The sequence below is a fragment of the Sorex araneus genome, chromosome 7, assembly GCF_027595985.1.
Source record: "Sorex araneus isolate mSorAra2 chromosome 7, mSorAra2.pri, whole genome shotgun sequence".
Classification (NCBI taxonomy): domain Eukaryota; kingdom Metazoa; phylum Chordata; class Mammalia; order Eulipotyphla; family Soricidae; genus Sorex; species Sorex araneus.
Window position 1 is genome coordinate 54,807,112 of NC_073308.1, and position 17,300 is coordinate 54,824,411.

The 17,300-nt window shown below is 37.8% G+C and overlaps 1 protein-coding gene across 1 annotated transcript in view; it reads left to right on the forward strand.

The window, feature by feature from the left end:
- GASK1B (golgi associated kinase 1B) overlaps positions 1-15,818 on the forward strand; it is a 57,208-nt gene extending 41,390 nt beyond the window's left edge. The window contains exons 3-4 of the mRNA XM_004606152.2: positions 8,850-9,076; positions 11,999-15,818. Of these exons, the coding sequence (XP_004606209.2) occupies positions 8,850-9,076; positions 11,999-12,206 (435 nt within the window). The 3' untranslated portion in view covers positions 12,207-15,818. The remainder of the gene's footprint in view (positions 1-8,849; positions 9,077-11,998) is intronic.
- The last annotated feature ends 1,482 nt before the right edge of the window (positions 15,819-17,300 follow it).

Sequence of the window (17,300 nt, forward strand, 5' to 3'; positions counted from 1 at the left end):
TGTCTTTCTATTTATAAGCAAATTTCATTACTTCATTTTTCCTAACTGATGCATAGTATCCCATTATGTAGATGTACATAGATTCTTTAACCAGTCGTTCTTAACCAGTTCTCAGGAACATGGGTTGTTTCCAGATTCTAGCTATTGTGAATAGTGCTGCGATAAATAGACATGCAGATAGCATTTCTGCAGTGTGTTTTTGGGACCCAGGGTATATTCCAGAAGTGGTATTGCCATATCATATGGAAGGTCAATTTCTAGTTTTTTTGAGGAATGCCCATATTGTTTTCCAAAAGGCTGGACTAGTAGTCATCCACACCAACAATGAAGGAGAGTCCCTGTCTCCCCAAATCCATGCCAGCACTGGATACTCTTTTTTTTTTATTTTTTTTTATTTTATTGAATCACTGTGAATAAAGTTACAAAGCTTTCAGGTTTAAGTCTCAGTCATATAATGATCAATCCCCCATCCCTTCACCGGTGCACATGTTCCATCCACCACCAAGAATCCCAAATATACCCCCTCCCACGCCAACCCCCCAACTGAGTGGCTAATGATCTTCACTTTATTCTCTCTATAGTTTGAATACATCCAAGATTTCAACAGAGAACTCACTATTTTTATTTGGAATTTTCCCCCAACAATCAAACCTGCTGAAAAGTCATCATTTGATCATTTGTTTTCTATTGCTGAGAATGAAGATTATATGAGCTTGCGCGTGGCTGCTGTCTTTGGATTTCTGATATTTTAGCTTAGTTCACAGTCTAGATGCATTTCTATAAGAAGCTGCTGGGTGCCAAAATGGGTTAGTAGACCTCCAGGATCATAGTCTTTAAGGAGCAGAGGGGGCTGTTTCGTGCCTACTCTTGTTCTTTTTAATGTGTGCCAGTCTCTGTGGTATAAGATTATATCTCTCTGTTGTTTTGATTTGCATCTCCCTGGTGATTAGCAATGTAGAGCATTTTAATGTGTCTTCTGGTCATTTGTATTTCTTTCAAGTAGTCAAAGACACAAACATTACCAAAAGGAATACAAATTCTGTTGTCTTAACCTGATTCTCTGGTCACTTATCTTTTACCCTTCTTTCAACTTTAAATGAGATAAGGTTAAAACTTTCAGACATATATGACTTGTATATGTGTGCAGGGGGTGGGTTAGGGGCCATACCCATTGGCACTCAGGGCTTACGCCTATCTCTTTTCTCAGGGATCACTCATGGTATGCTCAGGAAGACCCTAATCAGTCCCAGAGATCAAACTGGGGTTGGTTGTATGCAAGGCAAACACCTTAACTCTCATTCAATCTTTCCAGTTCTAGATGATTTTCCACATAGGCACAATACACTTATTCTCTTATTCATCTTTGGTTTTGACTCACTGCCTTAATAGGGGCCCCTTTGATGGCCTAATCTTGGATGATACTACTCAAAATGCTGTCCAAGAAGCTGGGGGTGACAGTTCATACTAATTTATGATAAATACAAAAGTTTTTGTAAGTATTTATAAATGTTGATAGAAGTTTGGAAGAGAAATGTTATCATTTAGTAGATATTTAATTAATTGGTTTTTAAAATTTTTTGGGGGGTGCTACACCCAATGATGCTCAGGAGTTACTCCTGGTGGTGCTTGGGGGACCATATGGGATGCTGGAGATTGAACCCAGGTCAGCCGCGTGCAAAGCAAATGCCCTACCCACTGTACTATCGCTCTGGCCCTGATATTTAATTTTTATGAAAACTTTTTTGCAGAATTGAGTTTAAATCCAGAGCCTTAGACATGCAAAGCTATTGCTCTACCACTGTGCAATATCCATGGCCCAATATTTGGTATTTGTTTGTTTTATCTAATGATAAGTTATCTGTATCATTTTTGAAAACAAAACAACATTCCACATACATTATATGGTGAAGGAAAAGTGAAAACCATTAATGTTTCACTACAGACAGTTTGAAACCCACTGGAATCAGGTTCTTGTTTCCTTTAAGATGTTTTTTGAATTCTTCCCTTCATGCTGTTGCCCGTTTTTGCTTTCTTAAGTTAATACTGCCTAAGTCAACTGTAATATCTCCCTCTTCGTGAGTTTTTCCCTAACCTGCTCCACAAAAGTTTTGTGCATTTTTGCTAAAACATTATAATAAGTATTTATTGAATGCAGAATCATTAATCATACTTTATAAGTATACCTAAATTTCTGCAGTACTATCACAAAGATGACAGTTGAGAGATACCATCACTTGGCTAAGAGCATGAACTGTGAGGTCACAGGTAATCTGTAACTTTAGTTCTGTTTGTTGTGATTTATGAGCAAAGATTTCTAGGGAAGTCAGCTAGCTTCTTTATTTTCTAGTTTATCCAATTGTACTGTGAGAACATAGATATCTTAAGATTGTTCTGAGGATGAAAGAAAATAACAGATGGAAGAAACATGAGTGTAAAATTCCTGGCACATGTTACATGGATAATATTAGAAACCATTTAAGTAATTTTTATTGCCTTGATATTTTATTTCCTAAGATATAATTATTAATTTTGTTGCAATGTTTGAGGGACAATAATATGTGAAGGAAAACTAACATAATAGCTTTGAAAGAGTTTTATTTTGGGGGCGGGGGTGGGGAGTGCTACATCCAGCAGTGCTCTGGGCTTACTCCTGGATCTTCACTCAGGAATCAATCCTGGTGGTGCTCAGGAGACCAAATTGGGTGCCAAGGAGATAAAACCCAGGTTGACTACATGCAAGGCAAGTGATCTATCCACTGTGCTATTTCTCCAGCCCTGATAGACTTATGTTTTGAAGACAGATATTGGATGAATTTTATGTCGAAGGGTAGGCATCATTGGATTTTCTGAAGGTTTTTACTGAATTTTGGAGAGCATGTCTGAACAATAAAGACATCCTAGATAGGTGTAGTAAGCATTTGAGTCACTTAAAAGATTTTTTTCAGGCAAAACTTACAGTACCAAAAAAAAAAAATTGAATTTACAAAAGCTTTAGGATAGCAGAAATATATCTAAAAATATCGACCAACTCCCCCAAGGTTGGCTGGAACACTTGAATTTTTCTGAGTATAATTTTATCTATGTAAACATTTATCTAGGACTGGAGCAGTAGCAGTCCTAGTGAGTAGGGCATTTGCCTTGCACGCTGCTGACCCAGGTTCGTTTCCTCTGTCCCTCTCGGAGAGCCCGGCAATCTACCGAGAGTATCCTGCCCACACAGCAGAGCCTGGCAAGCTCCCCGTAGCATATCTATATGCCAAAAACAGTAACAAGTCTCACAATGGAGATATTACTGGTGCCTGCTTGAGCAAATTGATGAACAATGGGATGGCAGTACAACAGCGACAGATAAGCATTTAAAAGATACATTTTCTGAAGAGGAAAGAGTGGCTTTTATTAAAAATGACTGTTGGCAATAATTTTCACAGGCAGAATACTAGTTTGGTAAATGATTTTTCTTGCTTTAAAGTGTGAAAAGGCTGTGAATTTGAAGAAGCTATAAGTGATGAGAGTTCATAATGCTTAACTGACAAAATTTGAACATCAGAGCCTTCTTTTCAGCATAATTAACAAAGCACAGAGACACAGGTACAAACTACAATGCTCAATAATTCAATGATTTTTTGGGGGGGTCCTACTTGACAGTGTTCAGGGGCTACTCCCAGCTCTGTGCTCAGAGGCCGCTCTCTATGTGACCTCAGGAATCACACTCCCTGCAGTGCTTGGGATCAAACTGGACCTCCAATATGCAAAAGATGCTCTCTGTCCATTGAATGGACACTCTGCCCTTAAGTGATTGTTCTTATGTACAGAGTCAATACACATTTTAAAATCAGATTATGAGTTAATGGTTATCGAGAATATGTTTTATGAACCCGTAAAATATGGCAACTATTAAAAGCAAGAGAAATGTAATAAAATATGTAAGTAACTTAAATTTACACTGACTTTAAAAGGTGGAGTTATGATTACATGAACAAATAAATTTTAAAAAGTTGAATGTGAAATTAAAAAGAAGACTATGACCAACAATCTTTATAAAACTAAGGAATGAGATTTCTGAGCTACTTTAACCATTTCTAGACAAAGGCAATGACACAGGCATAATTTAATGTAGTTGGAGAATAGGGAAAACAAAGTACAACCCAGATTGCCTGAGGCTCTACAATCCAATTCTATTTATGTTACTTGTTGTTGTTGTTTTGGGATTTGGGTCACACCCAGGCCCAAGGGTCAAGGCATACTCATGACTTGTGCTCAGGGGCCCTTCTTGGAAGTGCTCAGCACACCATATGGGGTGCTGGGGATTGAACCCTGGTTTGATACAGGCAAGGCAAGCGCCTTATCCACTGTACTATCCCTCCAACCCCTCCCAATTTTTCTTTTAAAGGTAGAAGTAGAATCTTATTCATTCACACATATACATTAATATACACACAACACTTAACAATTAATATACACATAAAAATGTGCATAGACCTGAGAATAAGGAGTAATAAACTCCTTTCTAGAAGAGAAGTTCAACTGACTTCTAGCGTCCACACCTATTTTCAATAATAAGTATTGTTAGTCTTGCATGGCCTAGCAAGTCTATTGGAGAAGTGGTGAAGTCATAGACTGTTGAAGACTGTTGAGTGATTCAAAATTAGATTAGGCAAAGCATGTTAAAAATACACCATAGGAAACAATCCAATGTTGGGAAGGCAATAAAAAGATGACCTAAATTGGTCTTTCCTACCTCAAACTTTCCATGCTTTCTCATAGATTAAAAATAGAAAACCAAAAGTCCTGAAGGTTAAGGCCTCCACTCAAAAGTGCTATTTAACATTAGTTTACAGAATACTCATGACTTTGTTATAAAAACAATAGACTTGAAGCTAGATCCTTGTCCTTTCCCCATTACTATATAATCAAGGTTACTAACAATAAAGAGAAAGAGAAAAAAAAAGCAACAAAAATTTGGGGGGCTGGAGTGATAACATAGGGGGTAGGGTGTTTGCCTTGCACGTGGCTGACCCAGGTTTGATTCCCAGCATCCCATATGGTCCCCTGAACACTGCCAGGGGTAATTCCTGAGTGCAGAGCCAAGAGTGACCCTTGTGCATCTATGGGTGTGACCCCCATGCCAAAAAAAAAAGCAACAAGAGAAAGAGAGTTTAGGGTTCAGAGCAGTATTTAAGAAGTAGTTAGATTTGTTAAGGGTTAACTTTAAAACATTTATACAAGACAATAAACCTTGATATTATTGTCAAACTTAAACAAGATTTACTTTTATTCCTGCTAAGTAATTATAATAAAAATTAATAGAGATACTTTTAGATTTTCTAATTTATACAATAAAGTAATATTAGATGTAAAACAGCTTCTAGAAGAATTATGTTTTATGTTCTCCCTAACCCTGACTTAAATTAATTAGTTGGCTATCAGATGCAATTTCTTTTATATCATCTGCTTTCTTTTATATTCAAAGGCAGTCAAGGCACTACATAAAATCAATAAAATCCTTTCAGAAGAAAGGACTTAATAAATTTCTATAATATCTTAATTTATACTTTAGAAGATTGATTTTGGGTGGAAGTTGACAGTGGTAGTGGGATTGGTGCTGGAATATTGTGTGTCTGAAACCTAACTATTAGTAAATTTGTAACCAGTGTGCCTTAATAAGTTAAGAAAAATTATTTTTGATGTATTTTGGTTCATACACAATGGCACATTTGAGCATTTGAGTTGCTGTGCTTGGGGGAGCAAATGGTTTTGCAAGGGATTGCAAGGCAAGTAACTTAACTATCTGTAATATCTCTCCATCCCCCCCAATTTATGCTTAAAAAATGCTGTCCTATATGGGGCTGGAGCAATAGCACAGCGGGTAGAGCGTTTGCCTTGCACACGGCCGACCTGGGTTAGATTCCCAGCATCCCATATGGTCTCCTGAGCACCACCAGGGGTAATTCCTGAGTGCAGAGCCAGGAGTAACCCCTGTGCATCGCTGGGTGTGACCCAAAAAGCAAAACAAACAAACAAACAAACAAAAATAGTCCTACAGTCACTTGCTTGGGACACTGCTCTTGACCTTTGGGAAGTTTTTAAATTATCAGATCTCTCTCTCTCTCTCTCTCTCTCTCTCTCTCTCTCTCTCACACACACACACACACACACACACACACATACACACACACACACACACACACACACACACTAACTAGTGGTGTTAACTCCCATCCCTGGAGTCCTTCCATTTATGAACATTTGGATAAACCATGGGTGAAATATGTGGTGCCACCAGTCAGCTGGCTAGACCCAATCTTATCAGAGCCCCCTCTTATCTCTGCATTGTCTCTAGACCAGAAGTGCGTGTACTATGAGCTGTCCACATACTTTGTGACTCACCATTTGCCCATGTCCCCAGGTGACTGCTATTTTATAGTCTTCTACTTCTAAGGTTCAGGCAACTTTCTGTTTTGTTTTGCTCTGTTTGTTTTGGGGCCACACCTGGAGATACTCAGGGATTACTTCTGGCTCTGAGCTCAGGAATTACTCCTGATGGTGCTCGAGGGACCTTATGGGTTGTTGGGGATAGAACCCGGGTCAGCTGTGTGCAAGGCAAACACTCGACCAGCTGTACTATTCTCTCTAGCCTCCAAGCTAAATTCTTTTCTAATTCTTGATCTTTAAAATATTTTGTTTAATACAAAAAGCATTTACATGGTGGAGGTCGGGGGTGGGGGGTAAAAAAATATAAATAGCTAAAATTTAACTAAGTTACTTTTAACAGTCTGTCCATTCTGGAGTTCTCCACATTCCAATTGGGGACCATAAATTTTCTTCCTTTAACTTGAGAGACTTGCTCTCTGTTTCTCCTCTGGTATTTTTGATAGAATTATTTTATTTCAATAAAATACAAATAAATAAAACAGTTAAATTTCTATTTTCCTTGAAAATTTGTTTTGAGGCAAACAGCTCATGTTATGTGTGCATAGTTAGTAGGAATAACTGTTTTCATTTTTTTAGTATCTTTTTTATTGAGTTTTTATATGGAAATTGAGAGCTGGAAGGTGTACTAACATCTTTTTATTTAAAGTTTTTTTTTTAAATTTTCATAAAGTTGTTGACAATAATGTATTACATTCAGTATTTTGACACCAGTTCTACCATTGTTATACCTTCCCACCATCATTATTTTAAATTTTCCCGCTACCACTTAAACCAGTGGAAGAGGCAGATGCTAGATAATTTGTCTTGTATTGCCTGTTATGGATAGCATAAAATGTCATGTGGCTGCAAGGTGGCTGTGCTTGCTCCTGGAATTCTACAATTTGAGATAACTAGGTTCTGGAGAAATCTGTGCAAATTTCACTGCAGAGCTATTCCTCATTTTTGAGGCGTGGAGTTTGTCGCCACTGTTCCCACACACCTTTTCATTGGGTTCTGGAAGTTGGGGGCAGCTGGGATTCTTAGGGTGCAGGTTGAGGGATGACACCTGTTCCCATCTGTGGTACTCCCATGAAATCGGCCGGGCACAAGGTTCAGAAGCATCTCTGCAGTGAGCTGCTTGGTTCTGAGATTCTTTTGTGTGTCTCTGGATCATGGCTGTTCAGGAGCTTAAATAGCAGCTGGAGGCACTTTGTCGGTGTGACATCCAGAGTCCCATAGGGTTGGGGAGATGAGAAGGACTGGCCCATCCCTTATCCCTAGAGACCTGGAGTTTGCAGTCACTGATCCCACATACCTGGGCTTTTCATTGGTGTACCAACATCTTAACCAACATTTCACTCATTGCAAAGTGAATTGTGCATTCTTATTATGTAGGCAATTAAACAGAGAGCTGTAAAGAAATTACACAAGGTCACAAAGCTAGTAAACTGGAGAGTAGAGACTTATCTTTAATGTATCTAATTCCTCACTTCAGGCTTTAATTTATTTTGATTAATTGATTAATCAATATTATTTCTGTCCTTCCCTGAAAGAGATGGGAATAATTTTCCCCTTTCTATGTAATCCCTCCTCCCTCCCCCTTTGATGTTTGTTGGGCAGAACACAACCAGCAAAACTCAGAATTTATCACTGATTCTAGGCTCAAAGATCACTCTTGCTGTGTTTGGGGAACTGGATCCAGTGGTCAAGGGACCAAATGTGGTGCCAGGAAACAAACCCAGGTTGTTTGTGTGCAAAAACAATAGTTTCCACTGTACTATCTCTTTGGCCCCGATTTTCTTCAGCTATAAGAGATAGAGTCTTATTCTCATAATAAGCTTCATTATGCTGAACAGTTTGCTCATTCTGTTCATTTATTTATACTGTATTCATAGCTTTTCTATGAGCTGGACTTTAAGCGATCATTTTTGAATTCCACAATTCCACATCTCTTCAATATGTGTGATTTCTGATTAGATACGGAAGTATAAAAGCTCATAGAGTTTAGGAGATGTAGTAAAGTTCAGGACCAGTGGGAGAACTGAGGTTTTTCTGTAACCCAACCTGAGGGACAAAACTGGGTATAAACTCCAGCTATGTAAAAAGTACAGTGGTTCCCTTCTTCCATCATGAATAAAGACTCTCAGCCATGATCATAAAGATGGCATCCGTGGGAACTTTGAATGTTAAGGGTGGACTCGCCTAGCTTGGATGTCAACTTTGGATCTGTTAGAAGAAACTGGAAGTGCTTGTAACCATAACTTAGTCAGAAGGATATAAACCTTGGACTTGTTCTGAGAGTTGCCTTTAATTACAAGAACATGGCTCCTTTAAATTCTGGCAGACCTGCTATTTAAAAAGCCCCAGTTCTCTGGAAATCTTCTAACTTCTTCCAGTTTTGTTTTGACTTAGATTTTGTTTCTGTTTTCCATTTTTAGATTTATAATCGCTTAGATACAAATTGCTGTGGATTCAGACCTCGGAGGGAAGATGACTGCGTGCAGAATGGACTAAGGCCAAAATGTGACGAACAGGATTCGGTTGCTCTAGCGCATATTATCCAGAAAAAGCATGACCCAAGGCATTTGGTCTTTATAGACAATAAAGGTTTCTTTGACAGAAGTGAAGATAACCTAAACTTCAAGTTGTTAGAAGGCATCAAAGAGTAAGTTATACAATGTAATAGTCTCTGCAGGAGGGTAAATAAGGTTTTACCTAAATAAGGTTTTAAGAAAGGGTAAGGTTTTAAGAAAACACACTCTAAATGCCATGCATTTAAAGTCTGAAAGGAATAACAAATTTGAGGACTGGAAATAAGGGCCATCAAGGTGAAAGACACGTTGGAAAAACAGAAGCATAATGCAGAGAAGGTGTGACTGTCACCAAGCCATGTCACCTTCAAAGCTCCTGGTACATTTCACATGCCTCATGTCACTTGGCCCTCACTACGAAAATTCAAGTGGGTTATTCTGGAAGTATGCAGGGCTCTCGGGAATAAGAGCTGGCAGTGCAGGGATAAGCAGGTAGCAAATGCTGTCTTTAGGCAAGGGACAGCACATGGACACTAATGGTCATGCAGGTATTGGCATGGCAGAATGTCCAGAGACATTATAAACTCAAGTGATTTTTATGGACTGACAAATCAGTGTTAAGTGCAATTTCAAGGATAGTCAGCTATCACACTCAGGTCAAAAGATTTTTAGCATTTGAAAATCCTTCCGGGAAATATACATTTTGAGGGAAGTTATCTAACATCTGAAAGGGTGACTTATGGGGTTTGGTTTAGAAAAGACATATCTATGTTCAAGAGTGATAAGAGTTCAAGGAGACCTTGAAAAGTTTGAGATATTTGGCAAGATCAATGAGAATGCAGATTAGAAAGAATAATATAAAAGTAAAGAAGGCATCTAGCTCGTATGATGTCGACATGCACTACTTGGCAATTGCACGGTTAAGCTTACATTTATTTGAAAATAAAGCAAACCCAGACAATGTGGCTGAATCCCAGCCACACAGTCCGAACTATCTCCTACAGTGTTCATGTTTTCTTACATCACTCTTGTTAATAATACTCTAAGAATAATTCAGTGGCTCTTACTACGTATTTCAAGTGCCCATAAATTAGGTAATGTGGATTTTATGTATTTTTAACACCAGCTACCATGGTGTTAAACTCTTCCTTCAAGAGTTTCATGAGATACAATATCAAGTGCATTAGCTGTGTGTTGACCTGTTATTGTCTGTTCTTCCATCTGTTTGGGAATTGGAGGCAAACTTGAGGCACATTGTCTAAGGAAAATTTACATAAGGGAAACTTTATATACCAAAAGCATCACATCACAAGTTCATAGTACAGGATTTTCTTAAATTCCTAAATTCCTTTTTGAGGAGTTACTGAAAAATAGAGTCTGGTCATCCCATATTCTGATATAAACAAGAATACTATTTTATTAATTTTTTTTCAAAGATAATTTAACTTGAAACCCATTATAAGGAGTAATGAGTATAAATTAAATATACTTTGGATATATAATTCTCACATTGAAGGGCAAAAAGTGAAGGCTTTGCTAGTCTGATTTATGCATTGAACATTTCTTCTCATTAATATTGTGCAATGACTAGTACTTTTTGATTTTCCTTTATGTACATGATTAGTTACTAGGGAGATTGATGGTTTTAACAGTTCTATCTCATTCTCCACAAATAAATTAGTTGAAGGGTCACAAAATTTATACAACACGGATTATTAATACTTCACAGAGCAAAAACATACCTAATGTTAGTCATTAAATTATGTAGTACATCTAAAGTGAGCTCACAGGCTTGTTGTCAGCATAACTTAATGACATTACTTCATACCAGCCTCATTAAACACATCCAGTGTTTAGCCTTTGGCTTCTCTCTACCTCAGAAGTCCTGTGCTCGGACCAGGGTCCCTGACATTTAGGCGTCCCCAACTTGCTCCACTGAAACTTGGAAAAGTGTTCAGAAGTTCTGAAATTTCTGGAACAAAATAAAATTTCTGGAACAAAATAAAATGTTGAACAAATATATGCTGTTGCTTTGGATTTTGAGACACAAGTGTTTTTTACTTGAATATTGCTACTAAATTCTATGTTTTCACTTGTATCACTTGTCATTCCATTGATCTTCGATTTGCTCGAGCGAGCGCCAGTAACGTTTCCATTTGTCCCTGTTGCGTGCTAGTGTTTTATTCTATGTTTACTAGCATTTTTATTAAAATTGGATGAAATCATATTTGAAATTCAGCAAAATATTGCCTATGATTTTGAACCTGGAACTATATTAAATGCTTCAAATAATGCATGTCCTGGACCACTCACTTTACATTTTCTAACAAAAGACAAGCCACATATACCTTTTTAAAGGGTAATTTAGTGACTACCCTTTAAGTTGGCCTTAGATGCTCCAGGAGGCATTCACTGTGGAATGTCCTGACTTTCAAACTGGATCTTAAAAAATGTATTCGAAAACAAGTTAGCATTCTGGATTAATACAAAAACCTCATCTTAGGAGAGTTCCTGGTAAAATCTGAATCAGAAACAATTATATCTTTATTTGGGTATTGCACATTATTCCATTTTAGTAGGTACATTTTGGATTATTCACATTAACCTACATAGGAAGAGTGATTTATTGAAATGTCAGCGTTTTGTAGTTATATGCATAAAAATGCCACATTGACATTTATGAGGATATAACTCTATAGAACAGAGAGTGGTTTAAATGGGTGAAATGGAATTTAAGATACAGTAAAATGCTTTTGTCTGGGCTAACAGATTCCGTTTTAACTCTGTTCTCTCTTTGCCAACATAACATGATCTTAAGTAAGATATTAGTGTGCCAAGTTTTGAATAGCAGAGAAAATTCAATTCAATTCCTTTGAAACATTCTCCTGTTGTGTTATTAAGAAAGGTGTCAGATTGACAGTGACAAAAACGTTTTAATTTTAAAGCTATCATTTGAAGGTGTGATTTATGCCAGATTAATGAAGGGTAGAACAGTTGGGTAAAGTGTAATATTTCCAAGCAGTTACTAAGAATGATATATCATTTTATCTTTTCAGGTTTCCCGAATCTGCAATTTCTGTTTTGAAGAGCCAGCACTTGAGGCAGAAACTTCTTCAGTCTCTGTTTCTTGATAAAGTTTACTGGGAAAGTCAAGGAGGTAGACAAGGAATTGAAAAGCTGATTGATGTAATAGAGCAGAGAGCCAAAATTCTTCTTACCTACATCAATGCACATGGGGTGAAAGTCTTACCTATGAATGAATAACAAAAGGGTTTTCTGGCTAGCATACTTATATGTTTTTGTTTTTGTTCTGGAAATCTGACACATCACGTCCTCTTAGGAATGAGGTAAAGTAGATGAATATATAAGTGAATTTAACTGAGTATGTGTGACGGTCCCGAGCACTGAAAGTAGACTTAAAAGCTTTAACAAGTATAGTGATCAAAAATAGTTGTTTATATTTCACTCTCATTATGCTGCGGGAGTCTAGCTTCTATTTACAGGGGGGTTTCGATTACTATTCAAGCTAGTGTTGCTGAAATATTTCATGTGAAAAAGAGATTCTGCTTCCATTTATTATTATAGTTTAGGCCATTTTGGCAGATTGTGGCCAAATTCTGATAGTTCTTGGTGCTGGTTTGTCACTAATTGTTAAAATATAGCAGTCCAAACATTACTCAGTGACAATTCCGTATTGGACTGTAAATATGACATGTATAAGCTTCAGCACCTACAGTATGCTAAGTAGACTTGGCAGATTATTTGTAAAACCACTTGTTTGTGTTTTTTTTTACATGTCTATGTATCTATATCACTGTCATCCCATTGCTCATCGATTTGCTAGAGTGGGCACCAGTAACATCTCCATTGTGAGACTTGTTGTTACTGTTTTTGGCATATCGAATATGCCACGGGTAGCTTGCCAGGCTCTGCTGTGCAAGCGAGATACTCTTGGTGGCTTGCCAGGCTCTCCAAGAGGGATGGAGGAATCGAATCTGGGTAGGCCGCATGCAAGGCAAATGCCTTACCTACTGTGCTATTGCTCTAGCCCTAGTCTATATATGATTATTTGATTCTGTGCTGAAAATACCATAATTTTGTTGGCTTTTGGACCATGACCAGCAATGGTCAGTGGTAACTCCTGGCTCTATGCGCAGGACCACTTCTGGTAGTGCTCTGAGGACCATATGAGATGTCAGTGATCAAACCTGGGTCAACTGTATGCATGGTAAGAAACCGACTGTTGTGCTATCTTTCCAGCACCTCTGTGTGTATACTGCAAGAATCACTTTTACTGAACTTTGAGAAATTAATTGGTTGCCAATATGGATATCATCCAAAGCTGACTATGTGTATGGTATTAGTTTGTTTTCTCAGTTTTTGTCCAGTTTCTACCTAGAAGCTTAGAAAGTAAACAACATGAAGCTAACAAGTTCCTACGTAAAACTACATCATATAGTATCTTTTATTTTTAATTGATATTTAAAATTTTTTTAAATTAGTGAATCACTGTGAGGTACAGTTAGAGACTTACAAACGTTCATGCTTGTGTTTCAGTCATACAATGATTGAGTACCCATCGCTCCACCAGTGCTCATTCTCCACCACCAATGATCCCAGCATCCCTCCCACCACCCCCACCCTGTCCCCCTCACCCAAGCCCACCTCTGTGGCAGGGCATAATGGATTCTTTTTTAAATGCTTTTTTTCTTAACAAAGAATATACCATAATTTCTACAGTTGTTTTAAATGTTAGTGTTCTTCTTCTGTTCATTTAATCTGATTTGATTGATATTGCCCAGATATTGACAATAGGATCAGATATTGACTGAGTTTAAAAATATTGTCAGGTTTATTCCAGTATGAGAAGTATGGGCAAAAATAAATTAAACCATGTTTTATAAAATTTCCTCCATGAAAACACATGACTAGCTCTAAAATAGCAAAGTGGAATATCATTAACTCTTATTATCCCCAAACTCCCTCTACCAAATTTTTAATTATGTAGAAGGACATGGATATATAGTACTAAGCACTATACTGAGACTTTATGTCTTTAGAATGTCACTATGATAATCATATATGCTAGATATTCACATAAAATTCTAATGTCTAGAGAATATGATCATTATCCTGCAAACCCCACTCTATCCTTATCTAAAGGCTGACTTACTGACTTCTTTCCCTGAAAGTTTCAAGGCAGTTTAAAATATTGATAATACATATTCTAGTATCTATTTTTAGTTCTTAATTTTGGTAAACTATACCCCCTTTCCATGTTCTGTGGCTAACTCTGTATCATTGAAAATCAGAACAATTTAAAAACATTATAATAAAGAGCTGGAGAGATGGTACAGTGGGTGAGGTGCCTAACTTACACGCAGTCACCCAGGTTTTAATCCATAGCATCCCATGTGATCCTCTGAGTCTTATCAGGATTGATTCCTGAGTGCAGAGCCAGGAGTAAGCTGAGCACTGACAGGTATGCTCCCCGAAACCAAAATAAAGGTATTATAATGCATTATAATGATACCTGATACCCAAATTTTGAATATATGTGAAAACATATGTTCAAATTTATACAAATTTATGAAATTGGAAAGCCATAATCGCATGTCAGTACTAGAAGATGGAGTCAGGAAAGAGAAATCATTTGTCATCGGATTATTAATTCTCTTGGGTCCCTGGTAGCACCTTTATTCAGTGAGCTCATCATTGATATTTGGACCAATTTTATCTCTTCAAATGTTTTGTTTATAGACTGCAGTGTCTCCCTCTAGTCCAATATAACCAGAATATTGCAGTGTTCAGATTCTCTTGAGCCTTCTTGTTCATCTGGACAGCTCCCTTCTCCCCTATCCTGCCTATTGAATTAACATTTCTTTCATTGGTTGTTGTTTTGGGGTCTCCCTAGTACTGTTCAGGAGGCCTTTAGGTGCTCCTCCTAGAGATTCTCAGCCATGTGGGTCCGCCATTCCATTCAAGAGCCAGGGTGCTGCTCTGGCCTCGTGGTGCTGGGACACCTACAGGTGCTGAGGGCCTCCAGCGCTGCTCCCAGTGATGCTCGGGGGGCCATGCTGTCCCAAAACTTCTGCCTTACCATCTGCCCTATAGCTCCAGCCCCTGAGTTAGCATCTTCATGAGAAGTCTGCTAAAAGGAACTTGGAGACCCAAATTACACTTTGACTAAGGTACTGACTTGAAATAACTCTGTCAAATTGTCTAACAACTTGTCTTGTCAAGGTATCATCACACCTAGCTTTATCAAGGTAGCATATTTCCATTTGAACATGCTTTTCAGGAATTATGCACTTTGTATCCGACTTTGGGATATTGGGGGTGGGATCCTTAAAAGTGAGATTAAATTTTTGTGCCTCAAGATACACTACTTTGGTGAAGCTTGGGTCAGTTTATGGGAGAGCCTATGTGAATCGGAATTTATTACCTTCAGTTATTCCAAAGGGCTTAATAATAAATGATAGGACCAGCAACACATGCTTAGTTTAATCATTTTTTCTTTTTTGCAGAGTATTTTCTTAGTATAATCAGTGAATAATTCATGCTATGTTATTTTTTGCATAAGAGATAACTAAAGGCCAGGCTCTTAATTCTAGCAAACAATGCTTTATTTTTTTTCTCCTGCTGAAATAATTAGAATACTCAGTGCATTTCAGATGATCTCAGATTATTCTGTGGTTTGGTTCACATAAGCATATTAGGTGATAAATTTATGATAATTTATAATGATAAATTTAAAATAGAACAACTGTCTTCGCAGCCATCCAAATGCCTTTTCTTGTGTGATTTATTTTTGTGAAGTTGATGTTACTAAAATGAATACTTATCTTAAAATCTGTAATAAAATATTGGAAAATATGTTTGTGCACCTTTTCTTTGCTTTCTTTTTATTTTGAAATGGCTCCCTTTGCAGAAGTGAAATGTAAGAGATGTTTGCTATCTTCCCTTTGCTACAAGAAGCCACTGGGGGCTGGGGAGAGAGCTCAGAGGTCCAGAGTGCATAATCCTCGGTGATGCCTCTGGAAGGAGTGGGACCCTCTGTAGCGCAGAGGCTCTGAGCACAGAAAGTGACCCCAAAACCAAAACTCTAAAACAAAAACAACTGAACAGCAAAAAATCTTATTGAATTGACATTTTGTTTCCTTTGCGTGGGGGGAGTTTTACCATTATGTAATTTTTTTTTTCATAACATAAAAATTAAGTTCACGGTCAGAGCAATAGTACAGCTGCTTGGGCGTTTGCCTTGCATGCAGCTGACCTGGGTTCGATCTCTGGCATCCCATATGGTTCCCCAAGCACCGCCAGGAGTAACTCCTGAGTGCAGAGCCAAGAGTAGCCCCTGAGCATCGCTGGGTGTGACCCCCCCAAAAAATATATATAGCTCATTAGGTATTTAAGAGATTTATCAACATAGAAACATGCCTTAGATTTCTCTTAATGATATTTGTAACCTCTGGTCATTTAGTTAGATTTTATTTGCGAGCCACACTCTGAAGTGCTGAGCGACTACTCTTAGTAGTGTCTGGGGGAACAGGTGATGTTGGGGATTGAACCTGGGCCTCCTATATGCAGAATCGACACTTAGCCCAAAGAGCTGTTTCTTTGGCCCTTGTAACCTATGACTTTCTATCATGCTTTATTTATTCTTCTGTATTTTTATAATAAATCATCTTCATTGACCAAAATAATATACCTGTATATGAATTTAAACCTTGTTTTATGAAATTCTCATGTATAATCTTAGCATTGAACAAAGGAAGGAACATTTCAGGCACTGGTCTCAAAGTACAGAAATTGTCCAAGGATTAAAGAGGCTAAAAATTCTTTAAAAAAGAAATGTCATTAGGATTTAATGATTTACATTTATTAAAAAATAATTAGAATCGTCATAAATGTTAAAGGGAATCTAGGAAATACCCAGAAGGTAAGTTTTAATTCAGTGGTACTTAAGGGCATGGGTCACTCACTGGGGTCTGGCCAGCAGCACAGTGTGATGGTTCCTTACTCAGCGTGGCAGAGCTGGGGCCCCACAGCACTGCTGGGAATCAATGTCACATATTCTCTACCCCTTTCATCTTTTTTTTTCCAAAGAAATATTCATTCAGAATTATGGGAAAACAAAACATTAAAGCATAGAAATACATTGAACAAAAGCATCTTGTTTGTTCTGAAATCTTGAAAAAAAAAAAAACCCCAAACTTGTTTCTACTTACCTGAGGTAGATTTCGGTGGGCACTGTTTCAGGGAACCTCCATTTTTCCCAGAAGTGACCTTCTAGTTTCGGTGACAGGCTCCCCAGCGGGCCTGCCCAACCTCAGGTTATTTGTCTCTAATCTTTAA